The sequence below is a fragment of the Populus alba genome, chromosome 1, assembly GCF_005239225.2.
Source record: "Populus alba chromosome 1, ASM523922v2, whole genome shotgun sequence".
NCBI classification, from domain to species: domain Eukaryota; kingdom Viridiplantae; phylum Streptophyta; class Magnoliopsida; order Malpighiales; family Salicaceae; genus Populus; species Populus alba.
In genome coordinates, this window is record NC_133284.1 from 13,872,075 (window position 1) to 13,893,110 (window position 21,036).

The following is a 21,036-nucleotide window of genomic DNA, read 5'->3' on the forward strand; positions in this document are numbered from 1 at the left end:
TTCTCTTGCTTACTTAATGTATCGATAAATGTTTCAACATTAAAGTAATAATTTATTTTATGATAAAATAACATGGCTTTTCATTGTTCACACCTTCACATTTTACCATTCATTCACTAAGCATTTTTATTTGTTTATATCTTGGTTCCTATAATTTTCATAGTTTATAATTTGATCGGTGAACTTTTTTTTCTTCCTTTAAAGTTATGTTTTTATGATTTTACGCACTAAAATCTATTTCAATCTTTTTTTTTTTTTTTGCTTGTTAGATTTATCGTTACATTTTTTATATTAAATTAATGATTAATTTTATGAAATTGAGTTTTATTTTTTTTTTGTCAAAAAAACAAATAAAAAAATGAAGGATCAATGATTTATTTTTTATATTTTGCTTTTTATAATTTTCATACTTTACAATTTGATTGGTGAACTTTTTTTTTTCCTTTAAAGTTATGTTTTTATGATTTTATGCCCTAAAATCGATTTCAATATATTTTTTCTTGCTTGTTTGATTTTTTTGTTATATTTTTTATATTAAATTAATGATCAATTTTATAAAATAGAGTTTTATTTTTTTTTTGTCAAAAAAAAAAAAAATAAAAAATGAAGGATCAAAATTGAAATAAAAAAAATACAATACTTGTTTTTCTAGGTTATTATGTTTTAGTCATAACTTTTAATTTTTCACATTTTAGTTCCTAAAAATTAAGAGGAGAGAAAACTATTAAAAAAGTTAAGGAGAGAAAAAACTCTCAAGATAGTTTCTAGAGGCTTGATTCTAGCCACCCGATAACTGTAATTTTAGTCTATGGATTCAATTTTAAAAGAACAATTCAATGAAGTTGATTTACATTTTTAATGATCTCATAAAAAATAAATATAGTCTCATTTTTATATAAAAAAAATGATTTGATTTGAAGTTTTTAAACTAATTAAAATATATTTTGTTATTGAAAATAGAGTTTTAAAAGTTTATATGAATTTTTTTATATTCTTAAGCAAAAAATAATTAAAATTTAGTTTTTCAGGATCCAAATATTTTAAATCCTGAATAACTAGAAATAAATCCAGTGACTGAAAAATATTGCAACCGAACAACATATCTTCAATCCCAAAAAAAAAAAAAAAAAAAAAAACTAGTCTAGATTCCAAAGATCAAGCACGTGGGCCTAGACTTTGGACCCAAACAAGCTTACATTACGTGCCTAGGCATGCATTAACCATTTTTCAAGTGCGTGCTTTTTATTTATTCACTAGGCCCTCATTTCTTCTTCTTCTTCTTAAATTTCTTACATCTTATAATAAAATTCTATTTATATAATTAATTACTATTATATTTAAAAAATCATTTAATTAGTTCATGTTTTTCAAATAATATTCCAACTTTTTATCATAATATTTTTTTCATGATTATATATGAAACTTATGCGCACAAGTTTTAAGAAAATTTCGCACATAAATATACATGAAAATAGAATATATATATATATATATATATATATATACACACACACTTTTTTTTTATTATTTATAATATTTTCTCCAAATAATTATATAATTTTTAATTTTTGTATAAATTTGTAATAATTATTTTTTTATAATTTCCTTTACAAGTCTTTATTTGAATGTCCATGTTTTTTGATAAAAAAAAAGTGATCCCTTGAAAATCATAAAGAAATGAATGAATAATAAAAATGAAGTTTTGTCTTAAAATCTTTTTTATTTAATTTAAATCATTTGAGTTTTAATAAATTTTATTTGAGTTGCTTTAAGTTTTTATTTAAATAACCATGTTATTAATAAAAAATATTTTCTATTAAAAAAAATCATAAATAATAACTTTACCATTTTTTTCCCCTCAAAATTTAAATCATTAGAGTTTTTACATGATCACGCTCTTGTTTTCTTGTCTCCGGGTTCATCAATGGTACATTGGTACTCGCTCAGTCATATAACAGGTGGTGGTACCGGTACCGTTGCCAAAATCATGGTTTCTGCCACAGATGATGTTCAGGAAACGTATAACTACAAAGATACTCTTGCTCTAAATCTTGCAGCAGTTATTTACAGGGCAACTTCTGTTGTTTTTAGCACGCAACTTAGAAGATGATGATGATGTTGAAGGTGGACTGGTAACTCATCTGGATTGTTTCTAAAACCTAGCGGTTGGGTTTTGCTAAATTGATTTGGGAATAAACCGAGAAGAAGAAAAGGAGATACACGGGGAAGAAAGACGGGTTGGTAGGGGTTTCTTTAATTGGGTGGATTGATTTTCTTTAACGATTGGCTGGATTTGCCATCGATTGAAAGGGTAATGAACGGGCAAGAAAAGGCCAGACACATAGTGGTTGTCATGGCAAAGACGGCTACTCAAGTCTGGACAAGAGATGAGAGAAAGCCAAAGGCTGGATGCGGATTTAAATCCGAGGAGAGATTTTACAGGTAAGCGAGCTAAGATTTCGATCAAGAGGTCATTATTATGGGATGTGCACTGTGGGTGCAGGATTGAAGGCCTTTTGCATATTGCTGCTTATGGCATTGATTATGTTTTTGTGTATATATGTATGGAAAGAATTATATGGACATTTTCCACCTAGCAAGCTATGAGCATTGTTGGCTTATTAATGTTTAGGGGAACATCTAGGATAGCTTCAGTTTTTAAAATCCTGCTCCGCTTTGAGTGCTCATAATTTTATCATCTAGTTTAGAAATCACCATCCAACCATGTCCATAGAGCTAAGAACTGCTCAAATAAACAAAATGTATTCCAATGCTGATCAAGAGCAACTTGAAACGCTGCCAATGCCATCATTCCTTGCTGGCTCATATGATCCGTACAGATGGGTTGAATATTTCGGGGAGTCTGGAGGCCACTTGCATCTTGTTCCCAGATTAAGAGCTGGTACAAATCATCAAGCGGATGTGTATGGGATGCGGAGAGACTACTCTGGATGGCTTGTCAAATGCCAGGTTGACCTTCATGTAGTTGTTAGAACATTATTTGATGGATCTCTCGTCTCTATGCCTGCTCCCAATCTCAGGCTGGTTTGTGTTATTAGGAGGGAAAGTTATGATCACGATTCCTTGATAGTGCTGCAAGCACATGGACCGATTATACGTTTCAACACCAAAGACGAGAGCTTTAAAGCATCACATGTTCTTTAGCAGTGTTCATCGGTGGTATATTGAGAGTCTTGCTGGTGATTCTTGGAGCATGGATGATCAAATTCAGTTGTATTTTCACCCTTTCACCCTCTCTTTCGTGTTTGATTTTGGTTTTTCATCTCTATGCTTGTAAACTTTGTTTTTAATTTAATCATGATGGTCATAATTCAGTAATGAACAAGAGTTTCCGTGTAAATTTCCATCTCCAATTCTGACTACACTGATGATTCAAAGCCATCACATGATTCACATTGGAAATGCATAGATTGGTTTCTGATGCTTTTGCAATTTTATACGTACTTCGATCACTTGATGTTTGATTATAACATAATCTGGAACAATAAGCCTTTGGCATGCAGTTTTCCATATATAGAGCTTTAACCATGTGATAGAACTATTCATTAGCGACTGAGTCCACTCCATTGAAATGCATACTTCAACTGTTCACTTTCTCACTCTGCCTCTCCTAAATATTAGTAGAAAACAGCATCTGAGACAAAATGGGGGTCAGACCCCAGAAGGAAATATTGAGTATATATGTACAAAAGTAAATTCAGCAAACAAAGGCTATTAACTTTATATACAAAAAAAAAAAAGTAGGAAAAAAGCAGCAGCAGCAGCAACGGAGTTAGTGCGGTTCCACAAAATCATCCTAGCCATCCTCTTCATCTTCAGCAAAATACTTATCCTCAGCATCATGGTTCGCTTCCCTCACCCAGTGATCATCCAAGGTCTCGTCATCATCTATTTTTGAGTAATCTAAATGCTGGTGATCTTCCCCGGCGAGGAACTTTTGGTGCATGATATAGGTAAACTGGCCCATCATATCTCCCATCTCTTCTGCCGATAAAGTTGCTGCCTCATCATGCTCTGCTTCACTAGATTGAGCAAGCTTGCTGTCTTCGGACATCTGAAGATGATGAAAACTAAAAATTATTGACATGCATTCTATCGGCTGTTTAAGTACTTAACGGTGAATTCAAATTTAGATGTTCAAGTACTCTTAACAGTGAATTTAGATGTTTAAGTACTCTTAACAGTGAATTCAAATTTAGAAGTTATATAATAGTGTTACATCAGGGAAATATGTTAGGACTCAAATTCACATGGCACCTTTCATCAAATGTCTACACATTATATGACCCAAGAGGAAAATTAAGAAATGAGCATGGACCATATAAATCACATTATGAAGAATAAGCATGTGTAACATCAATGAGATAAGCATTAGTTGGGATTGAGAGGGTGCTTTGCAGATTGTTGTCATGCACTACAATCCCAAAATAAGAACCGTCTCCTTATATCTGCCCCTATTAGGTCTCATGATAGCATGCATTACTCGGCCTGCGATATAATGCAGGTAAAATGCTATCTTAGCCTTCTATGTCATACCAGCAGCATGTTATCTCATTATCATGGTTCATGAATAGCTGACCAAGTTCTTATATTCATTCTTGTTGGTCACGGTGATTATATATGTATTTAAAAATAGCCCAATGTTAACTCATTTGATACTCAATGCTGCAGACTGCAAGACTACTGTCTCTCTAATAAAGACTGGTGTAACACAACAACTTGGGTGGCCACATTGAAAATTTCACCAACAAAATGGAAAAAACGAAGAGTCAGGCATCGCTTTAGCAATCAAAAATGGAAATAAAGGTGAAAAGCAGAATTACAGGGAGCTCCTGTCAAAGAAATGGAAGCAAATTACAGCTCAAGAAAACCCATAGCTTAGTGCCCTTGTCATAAAGATTCTAAATTTAGAAAAAGAAACTAGAACAATCCAATTATCATAGTTGAGTGCGAAAAATGCCAAATACAAGAACAGTGTACTAATGCTTCTCAGTCCTTCACTAGCATTTGAATAATCAAAACAATTATAAATCGGATGGAACAGAAGAAATAACCATAACATACAAACAGCAAGAAACAATAACAATCAATTTTTGAAATGTTGACAATGCACAAAAGATTAATAATGTGCATCGGGAAGAATCATAATAATGCCCCCTAAAAAGATAAAAAGGTAATTAAAATTAGACATCAAAGAACAAGCTCAAATACGTACCTCCGTGTAACTCACACCGCCGTTAACTTTCTTTGCTTCTTCATTCCCCTCTTCAACATCGTGTTCTTCCTCCTCCTCCTCCTCCTCCTCCTCTTCTTGTTGCTGTTGGTTCCTCTTATTACCCACCCATTCCATCTCATCCACGCCCAACCTCTGCTGCTCCTCCCTAATCTTGGAAACCAAAATGGCTTCCTCACACCTCCTCATCAAAGTCTCCGACCACCTCTCTCCAGGCCTGGCCATTGCCCTTGCGCTTGGATCCTGAAACTTGCCAACAAACTCGTGATGCAAATACGGCTCTCTCTCCCTCATGGCATCCTCTGAGAAATATTTCCCATCAAGTACGAGTTTATCCATGTAAGCCAACCTGCGGTTCTTCACGGTCACAGACCTGGACTTCAATTCCTCCGACGTAGGACTCATCTTGGTTCTAATATTTTTAAGGTGCCAGTTTATCTCATAGTCATAATTTAGGATATCAAATTCCCGTAGCTCCTCAGAGTTCAATTGCGCTCCGTATCTCTCTGCATTCCACATAAATACACAAACAAACAAATAAATAATTTTATTTAACAGAGAAATCTAGGAAACTAATGTTCAGTTGATTGGCTCGAATCAGCTAATTTTATCACATAAGGCTTAAAATTTATTCCTTTCATTCAAAAATTAATTTATTTTTTGGTTAGGGTTTTATTTTTAAGAGAGACAACAGTTAAAGAAGAGAAAGATTAAAATGATTAGAAAAGGGACCTAAGAAAACGGCGGCGTCTCGAGAGAGGAGGTCGAGGAGGATAGACTTGCGTTGAGAGGGATTAGTGGCGTGAGATTGTAAAGCGCGAGGGAAATAGAGGTTCTCCAATGAAGAGAGCCTCTCTGTCATGCTCTCCATTGCTTCTTTCCTCACTTCTTTTCCTCGCTCTTGCTCTCCCTCTACCTCTCCCTCTCCCTCTCGCTGCTGCATTTTTTCTTTTCTGATAAGTTGGTGGTGAATTTCTTTTTTGATCTTGTCACTCTCGTTTTCTCTTTTATAAGCAGCGTCTGTCTAGTTCGCCTGCTTGCTGTAGTCGGTGTTTTGTTGTCGGACAGAAGACCACCGACATGTCACCTGATGTGATATGAACAGTCAAGGTGTTTTTTTTTTTTTATTCAGTCAAGGTGTATTCAATGGTAATGTAGTTGGTGCAATTTTTTAAAAATATTTTTTTATTTTAAAATGTATTAAAATATATATTTTTAAATTTATTTTTGATATTAATATATTAAAATAATTCAAAAATATATAAAAAATTCAAAATCTTACAAAAACACTTTCAAATCACAAAAATAAACATAATTAAGATGCATTAATCTTTCCATTGATAAAAATTATGAAAGCTAGTATAGTGGTTAAAAGTTAAAACGCAATCTTAGCCCCTTAACTTTTTTTCTTCGCATGATTCTATGGTATGACTTTTCTTTTTAAAAAATCTTAATAATTTTTTTCTTAAATACTAGTTTTAAGGTTTGAATCCAATAAGCTAAATGATAATAGAGCTCTCAACTTGTTAATATAAATTAAATTTAAAAGGTAAAAATAAAAATTATTCGAAAAATCTCATCTTATAATTTAAATTTTTAAATTTTTTTTATTGAATTTTTTTTTCTTTCTTTTCCTTCTCCCTTTTTTTTTCTTAAAAAAAAAACAAGCATAATCAACTGCTTTCGTGTTAGAGAGCTGCATTTCTCCATATATTTTTGGATAAAGCATAGAACGTTCACTGAATTAGGGGCTGGCCACTTCCCCCAAATCATAAATTTGATTCAAACCCCCATTTTTTCAATCTATTTATGTTTTACGTGGTTTCATACTACTTGTAAAAGGTCTTAGAACAATCTATAGACCTCTCCAGTATCCCTTTTAGCAGCTACCTGTAATTTTTCTCTTTCAATTATCCTCTGAAATAGTTTAGTATCATAACTGATAGAAGGACAAAAGAAGCCATATCCACACCTTGGGCTCGGGGAATGCATAGCAAAATTTATATTTCAGAAGAAAAATCGACAAAACCCTCATGGCTGAAGCTGTCCCTGTCTTTTCTCCTCCTAACTTCCCCTACCACATGCTTTAAATTTGGAAGTTTCCAAATAGATCAGTTGCAGACAAGACAATCAACTCTTACATGGTTATCCTAGGTATATATAAGATCTCACGGTAATAACTAACGAGGGGGGGGTGCAATGTTTAAGAGATGATCCACAGGTTAATCTTCTCTCTTCATCAATGCATTGAATTTACAAAGGTCTAACTTTTTTATGACGAAGCCCACTTCTCTGAAAAAAAAGCCAATTCACTTTAGGATGGGCACAAGATTTCAGCTGAGACTATGCATTGTAGATTACAACAACAATGGAGAGGGGAAAAAAACCCAAGTCAATATCATAAACCCATTTAAATCCGTGTTTAAATCATTTGATCAGGGAGTATCCAGCTGGTCTACATTTGCTCAACATGGCTGGTGATCGCTTCAGGGCAAGATTGGGCTTGCAGAAGCTCTAAACGTGTGAAAGGCGGAGCAAACTGCAATATGTAATCTTCATCTGAAGCCGCAAAACAAAAAAAGCATATTAATGATCAGAAATAGGGGGTGGGGGTGGAAGCTAACCACGGCATGTAACCGATGCCGGGCTTTTTCAGTAAAGAGAAACAGAAAAGTACAAACTCACTTTCTTTGACTGTTCCATAAAGCCAGCATAATACCTCATCAGCGAATGCTAGGCACACACCTCCCTGCCAAGCAATTTTGTAAAAGTCAGGATATTAGGAAAGTGATACTGAACATGAATTTCAAAGTAATATTTTGATTGCAGACATCAGCATATTTCATCTTTTAACAATCCTTGCAAATTTTCTCTACTTTGGTCCCTTTGTATGATCCTCAGGGCGCCCCCACCCCACCCAAAATACATTCAAGCTTGCAACATCCCCATTCTACACTGGGGCAGCACAAGCACAACTCTTGACAAGACCCATGGGAAATTGGATCTCAAAATAGCAGAGTTGGTGGTGTGTGTTCTTGGGAAGCTCACTGCCTTCCTGTGAAAGGTTAAAAAGAACCACTGACCACAAACCCTTTCTTCAGATATAAGACGAGGGAAACAAAAGATGGGGTGGCGGAACGGCTTGCTAACTAACACAAATTGCAATGCTTTAAATGAAAATTTTCTTTAGTGAGAAAAGAACCATCCAGTTTGACAAGCTATAAGTAGTCGGATAAAAGTAGCTATTAGAATCATGAAGCAATTTAAAGGACAACAGCATTAACCTGCCAGTAGTTTTTCATTTTTACTCTCTGTGTTATATCCTTGGTTGTTAATCTCTCCGTGCGGACAAGTCGGCCTGCATCATCCCTGCAAAAGAGAAAAAATGACTTCACATATTTTTCTCAAAATAATAGATGACCCACCACGACTCATTAAGCAATATCGCTCTGCACAAAGCATGTTTGAGTGGGTTTGCACAAGAGATTAAAATGGCAATAATTCCTTCTGAAATGTCACCAAAACTGATGTGCTTCCACGGAAAGTGGATTTTTCTACATCTATATTAAAAGAGAGTATTTGCTGGATAGGGCAGAAAAGCAAAAGAAGAAAAAAAGGCCAAACATCAAATATACCACCAAAGTATTGGGGTATTATCAATTTTTCATCCAAACTATTTTTTGTATCAATTTTACCACTAAACTATTTTGATTTCTCAATTAAGGGCTTTTGTTAGAATACTTAACAGAAAACATTAAGTTCCATATAAAACAGCATCGTTCAAAGAAAAATTGTACAATTTGGATGGAAACATGGACAGAAAGCCATAAAAATGGATGGAAGTCTTAATTGAGAATTTTTGAAAGTTTGATAGTAAAATTGATAAAAAATAAAAATTGTTTGATACAAAAAATTGGATGGTATTTTTGAGGTTTGCCCAAAAATATAATAACTTTCTCAGACATAAAATGCATGTGATGTAAAATGTCCCATAAGAAACCTCAAGATTTTATGCAACAGAACTAGAAATTACCTATATCCAATAACAATATAAGGAACACCAGCTAAAAAAGCTTGAATCTGCAAAAGAAAATCAATCCAAGTCATTTCCTTCACATGAAATACAGGCCAAAAGTTAATGCCTATATACTCCATTTCATAATATAATGACATAATAAAACTCCACAAAAGGCAAGCATAAATCCTGCGTCAACAAACAAAATGTTTTGACCAAATTATCAAAAAGACAACTTAGACATGGTGTGAACTTACAGGAATGTTAGAAAAAATATAAAAGGTGGTATTTGTTCAACACATACATTGCCAGAATTAAATGAAAATCTCATTCGTATGAACCAGTATTTTCACAGAAATGGGTCACCATCTAGGTTTGCCAAGCAACTAAGAAACAGACTCATCAATTACATAAAAAACAGGTTTTGGGAAAAAACACAGCATAAATATCTAATGATGACACCCATTCATGATCATCAACAAATTATATTTGCATTATGTAGTAGTTATCATTCTACTTCTTTTGCATTTTTGCCTCCTTTGGATCTCTAAGATGTGGTAAGCTATAATATTTATCCAGGAATTAATAACTGCTACCCATAACCAGAGCCACAACATGAAAGCATCTCCGGGATTGAGAGTTTCAAGCTTTTAAAAGAGCTTCATTCAAATGCCTTGTTTAGGCTTTGTATGCCCAGTGTCTGCATAGGGTTGGTTTCAATAAAATTTCAGCTCAAAAACTCAAGAGGAATAGAAAATCAGTTCCTTTTGTTTCAAAGAATCAAAAGCAAAGGGAATATACTTTTGATGTCAGAATATCATGTCTGGATGTACTACAATGACAAAAAAATATAGAAATGAATGACACAATTTGGCATTCCAAGAAAACCATTTACAGATGAATGACACTATTTGGCATCCCAAGAAAAACACACAAAAGTACACGTGTCCATCCACAAGTATAGAAATAACATAGAGCCAGTAAACACAAGGAAAAAGGGAAATATGTGATGGAGCCTAAATATACCCAACACTTCAGCAGTTTCTCTTTCTCAAATCTTTCCTCTTGATGATAATTATCTATCTGCATAATAAAGAGACAAGATAACAGATTATCCAAGTATAAATAAGGTTAAACTGATTGAACAGTAAACAAAAGATGAAATGAAAAATATTAAACATGCATGCCAACCTCGCGGTTGGTCTTCAACTCCACATAAAACCTCCTCCCACTATCAGTTGAATCACAGCAATCCATTTCAGCACCCATCAGAATACGATGAGCCCCTAATTTAGTTTTAATCACAGAACAATATTCAACATTGGAATCAACATGATGTATCGCTTCTCCATTAGCTCTCCTTGGATCTTCAGTGGCAAGGCTCTCAAAGCAATATCCCCAATAACATCTAAGTTAATAAAGAACTTACACATGTTAAGAAGCAACCCATCTACATTGACTCTAATTAGATGGCCAACATCATTTAACAGTTCAAAATAAATATGCATAATAAACCTCTAATCAAATAATCAACAAGAACACTTAACAAGACTTTTACAATGAGATCACATCCAGATGTGTATGTGCAAAGAAAGGAGTTATCCTTCAATCCTAAACACATCATTATGCATGCAGCTTTCTGACCTTATGAACCTACAGACAGGTCAGCATCATTACAAAATATAGGCAAGTCCAATACCTTCTACGCTCCAACTCGCTTTGCGGTCTTTCTGGTAGTTTATGCACATCAAGATAGACAACTCCATTCCTTTTGTGCACCCCCATTTCCCAATGTTCATGTCGCATATAAGCAGTTGCGAGTATCTGTGTATGAAGAAAAAAAAACAAAACTGAAAGACCATCAAAAGTTTTAATGGTTTTTTAAAACCATTAAAAACCCATTGAACTTTTAACTTTCACGTTCTTTCCTTTTCCAAGTGTTAAGGTGCATACTGACTCTATTATAATTGTTTTTTCTGCTTGAGTGATTGTTCATTAAGCTGCACACTGAATGAAAGCTGATTTTCCTTGTATTCTTTGAGAAGCCAAACAAAGACCCAGAAAAGATTAACAAGAGAATTGTGTAGCTCAACCATACCAGCTAACTTAGATTCACCACTAGTGTTGGCAGGTGATATTGTGTAGATACCATATAGTAAAAAAAGATTAGAAATTACCTTGTTAAGGTTGTTACGGAAAGTCTGAGAGAAGAGGAGGAGAATAAAAGTTTTAGTTGACAGAATTCACTAACATAACACAGGAATAAATAAAATATAGAAACTAAAGAGGCAAAATACATTTCTTACCACAAAATGCATATTTTGAAGGGGAATGTTTTTGTCTCTTATGCATGCAAGAAGGTCACCAAATCCCTGGGAGCCCAAGTCTAGAACAGAGGAGAGAAAAAAAGGCATCTGAATATATTAGCCATCGGCATAATATATCGCAGACAAATACATGCATAAATGCAAGAGACATTGAATATTTGATGTCCATTGCATCTCTGTTATGGAACCAAAGAACAGTTTCCAGATTGAAGCCATACCCCTTTTCTCAATGAAAGTATCAAAGCCTTCGTTCAGATCAGCTCCAACATCTTCCGAAATAAGACGCTTGAAAAGCCTCTAATAATGTGGAATAAAGACTAATATGAATGTGCTAAACGTAGGAACAGAGTATATCATTCATAATTGAAACCTCAGAAAAAATAATAAATTCAAGGATAAAGAGGTGTGGAAAGCTTACCAAGCTGCGATCATCAAAGTAGACTTCTCCACCCTCGATCCGACTATAGCAAGCAAGTTCGCATGGCTATGGATAAAGCAAAAGGAAAACATCAGCATGACAAATAAATGGTTTAAGAAATATTCAACAAGCAACCAAAATAGATTAACACCAGTATAAAGTACATCTGCAAGGTGATCTTGCATCGTAACAGATAGTACACCTGCAGGGTCCAAAAGTCCAAATAAAAGTGCCAAATTGTACAAGGACATAAAGTTCAAACCACCCAAATTTACTCTCTTTTTTTTGTCACTTGCCTCCCATCTTATTCACTGTAGGGGATGCTATAGAGAGAAAAGAATACCCAGTATGTAGAACACTTAGATTTGGTAATCTAGGTCAACCATCACATGGTGAGATATTAAAATCTAGAAGTTCTTATATACTGGTTGATACTGTTAGCAGATCAAACAGCAAAGTACTTGATTGATTACTGAGGAAAAAACATTACTACAAAGTATAGATAAGTTGTCTACCTCCTGAAAGGCAACACATTTTCTCGATAATGTTTCATCACTCTTGGAAAACTTCAGTTCAGAAACAAATCTTTCATCACGATGACCATTTGCAAATTTAGAACCATAGCCATAGCCCTGTCTGGGTGGAAATCCTGGCCGGGGAAGGAGTCCTGCTCCTCTATTATTGTTCCAACGACCACGTCCAAAGTTCCCCCTACCCGGATTGTGTGGATGGCGCATGGCAGGCAACACTGCCAAACAAATTTTGAGAAAAAAAATCATGAATTTATGGAAAAGCAGATTGCAAGACAAGAAAGGAACCGAAATGAATAAATACATTTATAAGTTGCTCATTGTGAAGCAGAACTAGGTTAGTCCACCTCACAATCAAAAGCTTCAAATGGTAAACAGGCAATCATGCATCTTATTACTTGAAAGTAAGAGAACCAGACTGCATTTTCCTCTAATGTTGTCAAAATCATCCACGACATAAAAAATTTAGATTTTATTTCTCAAAAATTAAGCTCCAACAACACTATAACCCAGTAAAAAAAAAATTAATGTTCAGTTTTTTTTTTTTAATTAACTATAAACAATTTGAGCGACTGTAGTGGTAATTATCTTGCATATCAAAATGGGAAATACCTAAAACCCACTAATATCCCATAATAACAGCCAATTCAATCCAAGACAAAACAGAATCACCCAAATAAAAAGTTATACCAGGAATTGGGTGAGGACTGATAACAGTGGTTTTAACATAATCTTCATTATCAGACCCAAAAAGATCTCTCTCTTCTTCTTCTTCTTCGTCTTCTTCTTCATACACATCAGAGCCCCTCTCATGGTTAGTATCATTATAATTACTATAATACTGATTATTAGCTTCCACTTCTCTACCACCCTCCTCTTCCCCTCCACTGCTGCCGCTCTTACTGCCCCCACCTTCGCGTCCTCCATCGCTCTCTTCGCCATCACTGCCATCTGAAGAAGATGAAGCTGCGGCAGACGAAGATGACGACGACGAGCCGGAAGACGATGATGATGATGATTGTGAAGAGGAAGGGGACGATCGGCGAGCCCCATTATTGTCATCCTCCTCTTCGTGCTCTTCCCCAAATAAATCCACTTCCTGTTCTGCGAAATTCATGTTTTGGTCAGAGACAGCAGATTCGACACTGCGTAGCGTGCTGTTGTGCTTGTGCGTTTGTGCGTTTTTTGCTGATGGTTCCGTCCAAATAAGTGTTTCTGTCTTTTTCTTTGGAACAGAGTCAGTGTTGGGCTGCTGATGTCTTATCATGCGACCGACCCTTTTCTAAGACTTGGACCATGGACACGGGTACGATGTTTAAGAACATCATTTGGGCTTGTCAAGCCCGGTTCTCCATTTTCAGAACAAAAATGTTGGATGGAGCTCGGGATACATGGAATTTGAAAATTCATTCCATAGACAACATAATAAAACTCTCTTTATAGGAGAAATGATGGAGTATTATATATGCCTACAGTGATTTGACCTTTAATAGTAGTATTTTAAGCTATTAATTAAGAGCCAAATCAAATATAATTTTAAACTTTCCTAAGATGAACGAGGTCAGGGTTTAATACAAATATATTAATGTTCTAAGCATAGAAAAAATGTAATATTCAACAAAATCCGTTTAATGTTTCTATATATATATATATATATAATATATATATATATATATTATATATATATAAATTCATTGACTTTATTGAGATATATATCTCAATGGCAGCGTAGCTACAACAGATTTTTTTTAAAAAAAAAAAAACAACAACAAAGTTTATCCACTGAACAAATAAAGATTCGTCCAATAGCAATATTGGAAGTAGAAACAAGAAGTCATATTGGAAGCTAATTAATTGTAGTGAAAAAACACTGATGCCAGCTCTAGCTGTCTCCTTAAGAACATAACTAAGTTTGCTTTGCAGGTCGTCAAACAAATCTCTCCAATACATGTCTCTCGTTTTTTTCCCTCTACCTTCGTAACCAACCGAGATCACAGCAGAGACATACTGACGTTTTCGCTCCATGCAATTCTGTTCTGATTTTTTCCTGTCTTTACTCGCCTACACTGTGTTTTCAGTTATTATACTCTCCAATCTCAGTTGCAATTTTATCAGGAATTATTTTATTTTATTTTCCAATTCTTTTTGTCCGCAAGAACTTTCTTAATCTGTTGCTGTAAAAAGGGGTTTTTTTTATATAAAAAAAGAAAAGAAAATGGCTTGATTGGTACTAGGATTGTATAATAAGCTCGTCAACACTGAAGGTATATCAGAGGAAACAAAAAGGCATAGAACTTGGCAGTGCATTGGAGAAAAGGGAGCCTAGCATATAACGTGTCAAATCGGGTTAAAACTCAAAACCAATCAAACTCGGTTAAAACCGGTCAAACTCGGTTAAAATCAATAAAATCATACTAATTTTACGAGTTTGACCGAGTTTGATGGATTCCGAGTTTTAACCCTTAAAAATTAAAAAATTTACTACCTCTCTATCCAAGTTCCCTGACACTCCACTAAATAGTCTATACTCTCCAGTCTCTCCTTTTCTCATTGTCTAAATCTCAAATTTTCAATCTTAACAGACTAACACCAGCATTAGAGGATCTTAGGTATGGAAAAGCCTTATACTGTATTTTAGGCTAGAAAAGCATGATCGGAGGATCGAAACCATGGGAAGACAGAGGTAGATGGTGATGAATCAAATGAGTAAAATAAGAGATATAGATACTTATATAGAGAAAAATATTATGTTTTAGACTAACCATTTGTTAACTACAAAAAGAGACGACAAAGACTCAAAGAAAACTTGAAATACATGTCTTGCTTAGTGGGATATTTGGACATTATTTCTAGGACTTGTTACTAACATAAGAAAGGTGAAAGGTGAGATGGCATGAGATTAAATTGATTTTATTTTGTATGTTTTTGTTCTCGTTGTCATGGGTTCACCGTATTGGTCTCTGTTAATTTATTTTTTTTAAGTTGGTGATATACTTTTGAATGTTGTATCATCTCACTAGTTGCCTACAGTGTGTTTCAAGACCTGTCCTCTAGAAAATGTTTTGAAACTCTATTAATAAAATATAGTTGTTCAATCTTTTTCTTTTCTTATTGTATTTTTAAGTTATTTAAACCATGTATAAATTTTTATTTGAATTATATATTTTAAGGTATTTAGATATTTGTATTGTTTATTTCACTTTTATTTTAATTGTGTTATATTATTATTTACTACTTGACTAAAATTGTCAATATATAATTAATTAAAATATTTTTTTTATAATTTTACGATTCGAGTTTACGATCCAAATTGATATTATATATTTCATGTTATGTTAAAAAAACATTTTCGACAACCTTGCAGCCTACTATACAGAATGTTGGTGCTCCGGGAACTCCAGAAAAGCCCCCGCCTATGCCGGCAAGGCCACAACCGGTCTATGTTAAAAGGTTCTCGGAACATGGTTCACAGAGTTTTCTGGGAAGAATCGCAGCAGAAGAGGCTCGAGACCCCATTTGTGCAATTATTACTGCCGCGGCTTCCACAAGCAAGAATGAACATCCCAACAATTGCAAGTATTTGGAAACTGGTGCTGTTTTCAGATAGAATTGAAAGAAAGCATCTATGACTGGAACGGCAATTCTAACGCTTCTGTTCATGGTACTCAAATCTTCGGAGACTCAGGAGGTCTTTCCGAAGAGGGTTTTCAATCTGAAAACCATCATCTTTTCTCTATTCCAGACCTGGAGGAGAGTGATAGATACAGAGAAAAATGTTGTGTGCTTCCTTGTATGTGATGTCAATTTTTTTTCTTTATATTATTATCTTGTCTGCGCACATGGAAGTAATTCTTTTCTTGAATTAGTTATTTTTCTTTTTCTGTTCTTCCTTTTGTTCTAGGAACTAGTGATAGTTTGACTAACAAAACATGTTGGATACAGTAGTAATTACCTCGTAAGAATTCTAAACAATCGGTATTTTCTTACCTGGTGAATTGGTATGCAGATGGTAAAGAACTAGATACAGAACATGTACAATCTCTCGTATGAACTGTGAGATGCTTGATCATATTGGGTGCTCAAATCCAGTTGAGCAAGTTGCGATTTCGACTCCATTGCCAAAGAAAAGTGGCAGCAAAAGACCAAGAAATGGCATGGATCAGAACAAAAGGCCAGTGAAGAAACCCAAGAGGAAGAAACATAGAACGAAAGTAGCTGTTGAAGGTAAACCAAAACGAACTCCTAAAAAGATGCCAAAGCTTGCAACTCCGAAATGCATGCAAGAGACAGAGGAGAAGAGGAAGTGTGTTGAGAAAGATGCACCTCCGAAATGTATGCAAGACACAAAGGAGAAGAGGAAGTGTGTTGAGAAAGCTCCTCCTCCTCTCAGAAATAGCGAAGAGAGTTCAGTGAGAGAGCATCATAAAGAAGTTGCTGAAATTCCAAAGATGGAAAATCTGCCAGTTGATGACAACAAGATGGCTATGGTATGGTTAGTAATGTCAACCATGATTTGAAAGATGACAATAAAGATTCGACTATGCAGCCTGGCATGGATAACAAAAGTGGATCAATGGTTTTGTTGAGTGATGATAAATTGGGGTTCAAGTCAAATGAGAATGAACTAAGATGGAACGTTCGTGCAATGAGGTCTGCAGGAAAATTTTGGCCGAAACCTGGTTGTCAATATAATTCATTACAGGCTCATAGAAGGGTATTTAGAGTAGACTCCTGTCTAGATCTCTTCTTTCTTTCATGGCAACTAAAGTGAGTCGATCCCACTTCTCTCAATTGAAGATTCGCAGAGAAAGAGGAGGATTTAGTGACAGCTCCTCGGGAGCATATACCCGTTCCTGGAGAACAAGAGTTTCAAATAACCGACAAACTAAATGGAGAAAACCGCGAAACTCTAGCAGAGGGATGCGTTGAGGAAGGGCTTTCTCTTAAACAGGCTCTAACCAATGAAGTTAATGGAGTTCAAATAGTCTGTATTGAAGATACTGAAGCGATTCATGAAGATCTTTATTATTATGCTATTACCAAGTATAACTTATTTGTTACCTAGTTTAGATATGATTGTGTATTTATTATTAGCATATAATATTAGCATGCTGTTAGGAGAAAAGATATGCAGGATTGTCTTTCCTTGCTGTAATATTTTCTTTTTGTATATATATGCATATGTACAGCATAAGAATAAAACAATGCAGTTCTCTGTTTCTTACTGCAATATCTCTCGTCTCTTCTCTGCTTTAAATTTCTTTATGGTATCAGAGCTTAGTGTTTGAATTCTCATACTATAAGAAGAGACAGTGGTGCTGTCATGGAAGACCATTTTAAAGATGCCATTGATATTGGATCAAAGGTCTCAACACTAGCAAATTGTTCTGATGATAACAACACATCTCAAAGATTGAGTTCTATGTTGTTGAATGAATTCAATTATCTTCCTTGGTCAAGGGCTGTCACCATTGCTCTTGGTGGAAGATCTAAGTTGGGGTTCATAAATGGTTCTATCATTCCTCCAGAAGTTGATGATCCAGAATATGCAGCATGGCTTTCCAAGGACCAGCTGGTCATGTCTTGGATCCTCAACTCCATGGAAAGGAACCTTGCTGAGATTTTTAGTTTCTCATAATCATCACTGGACCTGTGGGATGCAATTCGTGATATGTATGGAAATCAAAATAATGCTGCCAGGATATTCCAAATTCATCGCGAGGTTGCCAGCCTTCACCAGGAAGGAAAGCCCTTTGTTCAGCTGTTGGGAAGCCTTAAAGGCCTATGGAATGAACTGGAAATATATCGTCCACACACTACTGATGCTGCTATATTACGAAAAAGAACTGAGGAGGATAGGATTTTTCAGTTGCTGGCAAGCCTCAGCCCAGATTTTGAAGACCTACGAAGCCATATTTTGATGAATCCAGAACTCCCATCTCTGAAATCAGTTTGTGCCACAATCCAACGTGAGGAAATACGCAGGAAAGTAATGACGCGTGATGTTGGAGTTTCTGAAACTCGTGCTTATCAGACAAAATTGATGCCGCAGGATATGAATTCTGGTTCTTTTGATCACGGTCAGCACAGACCATTATCAGACTCAAAAAACTACAAGGGGAAACGGACTGATCTCAAGTGTAATTACTGCCACAATCTTGGTCATAATGCAGATCGTTGTTGGCTCCTTCATCCTGAAATCAAGCCTAAGTTTGCAAAGGAACTAAGAAGGCCACCAAGATGCACAAATAATTATAAGTCATACCTTGCAAATAATCATGCAAATTCCACCGAAAGCTTTTCTGCCACTTCTGCAACTCTGATATCTGATTTTGCTAATTATTTGCATGGCAAGCATGGCCAAGGAAAATCACATGATGAATCTTCCAGTCAAGACCAGAAGTAACCAACTGCTCTTCTCAGTCACTTTGTAGATTTTTTGGCAGAAGCAGACCCGAAAAATAGCCAAGGTAATCTGATTGCTTTCATGACTGCATTAGAACTTGTAAATTTGCATGATCTTTGGATAATAGATTCTGGTGCCACCGATCATATGTCAAACAAATTAGATAACATTCATGATTTTAAATCATTTGTCAAACCCACATTTGTCTCCGTTGCTGATGGGAAGGGTGCTTATGTTAAAGGGAAAGGGAAAATTAATCTACTCTCTGATAAGATAGTGTCTGATGTTTTATTTGTACCATCTTTTCAATTTCAATTGCTATCAGTCAGTAAGATTACATCCACCCTAAACTGTGAAGTAATTCTTACTTCTTCCAAGGTTGTGTTTCAGGACCTTGTCACCAAGGAGATGATTGGTGAAGGATTTTTCCTGCATGGTCTCTATTATATGTCTCCAAAATCACAAGTCTCCAAGGTTTTTCAAGCAACAATTAATCCACCTCATGAGCATCTCTTATGGCACCGTCGTCTAGCTCATCCTTCAGAGTCTGTTCTTAGTAAAATAAAGTCGGTTCAAGTACATGAATCGTTCAATTGTGAGATTTGTCATTTTTCAAAATCTACAAGACTTCCGTTTACTCCTTCAATGTCAAAAAAGCACTCACGCATTTGAACTTGTTCATTCAGATGTGTGGGACCCTTCCATACTTCCATTGATGGTTTTAAATACTTTGTTACATTTATCGATGACTTCTCTAGGGTTACTTGGGTGTATCTGCTAAAAACTAAGCATGACGTATTTGTTTGTTTTAAGGATTTTCATTTGTTAGCACTCAATCAATTTTCAGCTCATGTTAAAATCCTTCGATCTGACAATGGCACCGAATATATGTCCAAAGACATGTCAAACTATTTACATTCTAATGGAATTCTGCATCAGACTAGTTGTGTTGGTACACCTCAACAAAACGGGATATCTGAACGTAAAAATCGTGATCTGCTTGAAAAAACTCGTGCCATTATGCTTCAAATGAATGTTCCCAAAGCCTTCTGGTCCTATGGAGCTCTTACAGCTGCTTATCTCATAAATCGCTTACCCTGCCGAGTGCTGGATTTTAAATCTCCTCTTGAAGTTTTGCAGGATAAAATTCCAGATATATCTCATCTTAAAGTATTTGGTTGCACCTGTTTTGTGCACTTACTAGCTACACATCGTGACAAGCTGGATCCTAGAGCAATCAAGTGCGTCTTTCTGGGTTATTCCACAACTCAAAAGGGATATAAGTGTTATGACCCTGTGTTGCAGAAACTACATGTTTCTAGAGATGTGAAATTTCTTGAAGATACTGAATATTTTTCTGCAGGAAATCGGGGGGAGATGTTGTCAAATCTTTTTCCCTTGCCTAGTATTGAGAATGTCAGTCTGCCTCCATCCATCATTCCAAGTTTTGACAGACATATTCAGGTTCAAATTACTCCCAGAAATGATACTACTGATCGGGATACTCAAATTCAAAATGCATCAGATTTCAGTGATGTTGTTGTTGACTCGGATCCAAGCAGTGAAAATACTAGCATAAGAGAATCACCTCTTGACATGCTGCCAGCTACTAAGAGAGTTTCCCTTCGAACTCGTCAAGCGCCATCTCGAATGCAAGATTATGTCACGTACAATGTGAAGTATCCTATTTCCAGGTTCATGTCCTATCATCGACTTTCTCCATCATATAGTGCTTTCCTTACTTCTATATCAGCTGTTCAGGAACCAAAGACATTTCATGAAGCGCAATCACAGGAAGTGTGGCAGCAGGCCATGAATGAAGAACTGAGGGCACTTACAGACAATCACACATGGAGTGTGGTTCCCTTGCCTACTGGAAAACAAGTTGTAGGTTGTCGTTGGATATTTAAGACGAAATTTAAGTCAGATGGTTCAGTTGATCGACATAAAGCTCGTCTAGTAGCTGAAGGTTTCACTCAGAAATTTGGTGTTGACTACAAGGAAACATTTGCTCCCGTGGCCAAGATGACCACTGTCAGAGTCCTTCTATCCGTTGCTGTGAATCGGGGATGGTTCCTATGTCAAA

The 21,036-nt window shown here is 35.5% G+C and overlaps 2 protein-coding genes across 3 annotated transcripts; both read right to left on the minus strand.

The window, feature by feature from the left end:
* Positions 1 to 3,656: 3,656 nt before the first annotated feature.
* LOC118039105 (uncharacterized) lies at positions 3,657 to 6,242 on the minus strand. The gene is made up of 3 exons (XM_035045704.2): positions 5,987 to 6,242; positions 5,237 to 5,760; positions 3,657 to 4,075 (listed from the first exon to the last, which is right to left on the minus strand). Exons 1-3 carry the CDS (start codon positions 6,195 to 6,197, stop codon positions 3,818 to 3,820), a joined length of 993 nt encoding a protein of 330 aa, XP_034901595.1. The 5' UTR covers positions 6,198 to 6,242; the 3' UTR covers positions 3,657 to 3,817.
* Positions 6,243 to 7,470: 1,228 nt separating this feature from the next.
* LOC118039106 (NAD-capped RNA hydrolase DXO1) lies at positions 7,471 to 13,826 on the minus strand. Of its 2 annotated transcripts, XM_035045705.2 has the most exons (13): positions 13,235 to 13,826; positions 12,530 to 12,762; positions 12,015 to 12,080; positions 11,815 to 11,893; positions 11,576 to 11,655; positions 11,447 to 11,470; positions 10,969 to 11,093; positions 10,461 to 10,677; positions 10,296 to 10,352; positions 9,288 to 9,334; positions 8,539 to 8,623; positions 7,940 to 8,003; positions 7,471 to 7,813 (listed from the first exon to the last, which is right to left on the minus strand). In XM_035045705.2, the coding sequence occupies exons 1-13, from the start codon at positions 13,809 to 13,811 to the stop codon at positions 7,710 to 7,712; spliced, it is 1,758 nt and encodes a 585-aa protein (XP_034901596.1). In that variant the 5' UTR covers positions 13,812 to 13,826; the 3' UTR covers positions 7,471 to 7,709. The 2 variants fall into 2 exon arrangements, with proteins under 2 accessions (XP_034901596.1, XP_073262335.1); XM_073406234.1 differs by lacking the exons at positions 10,296 to 10,352; positions 10,461 to 10,677 and adding an exon at positions 10,071 to 10,101.
* Positions 13,827 to 21,036: the final 7,210 nt, after the last annotated feature.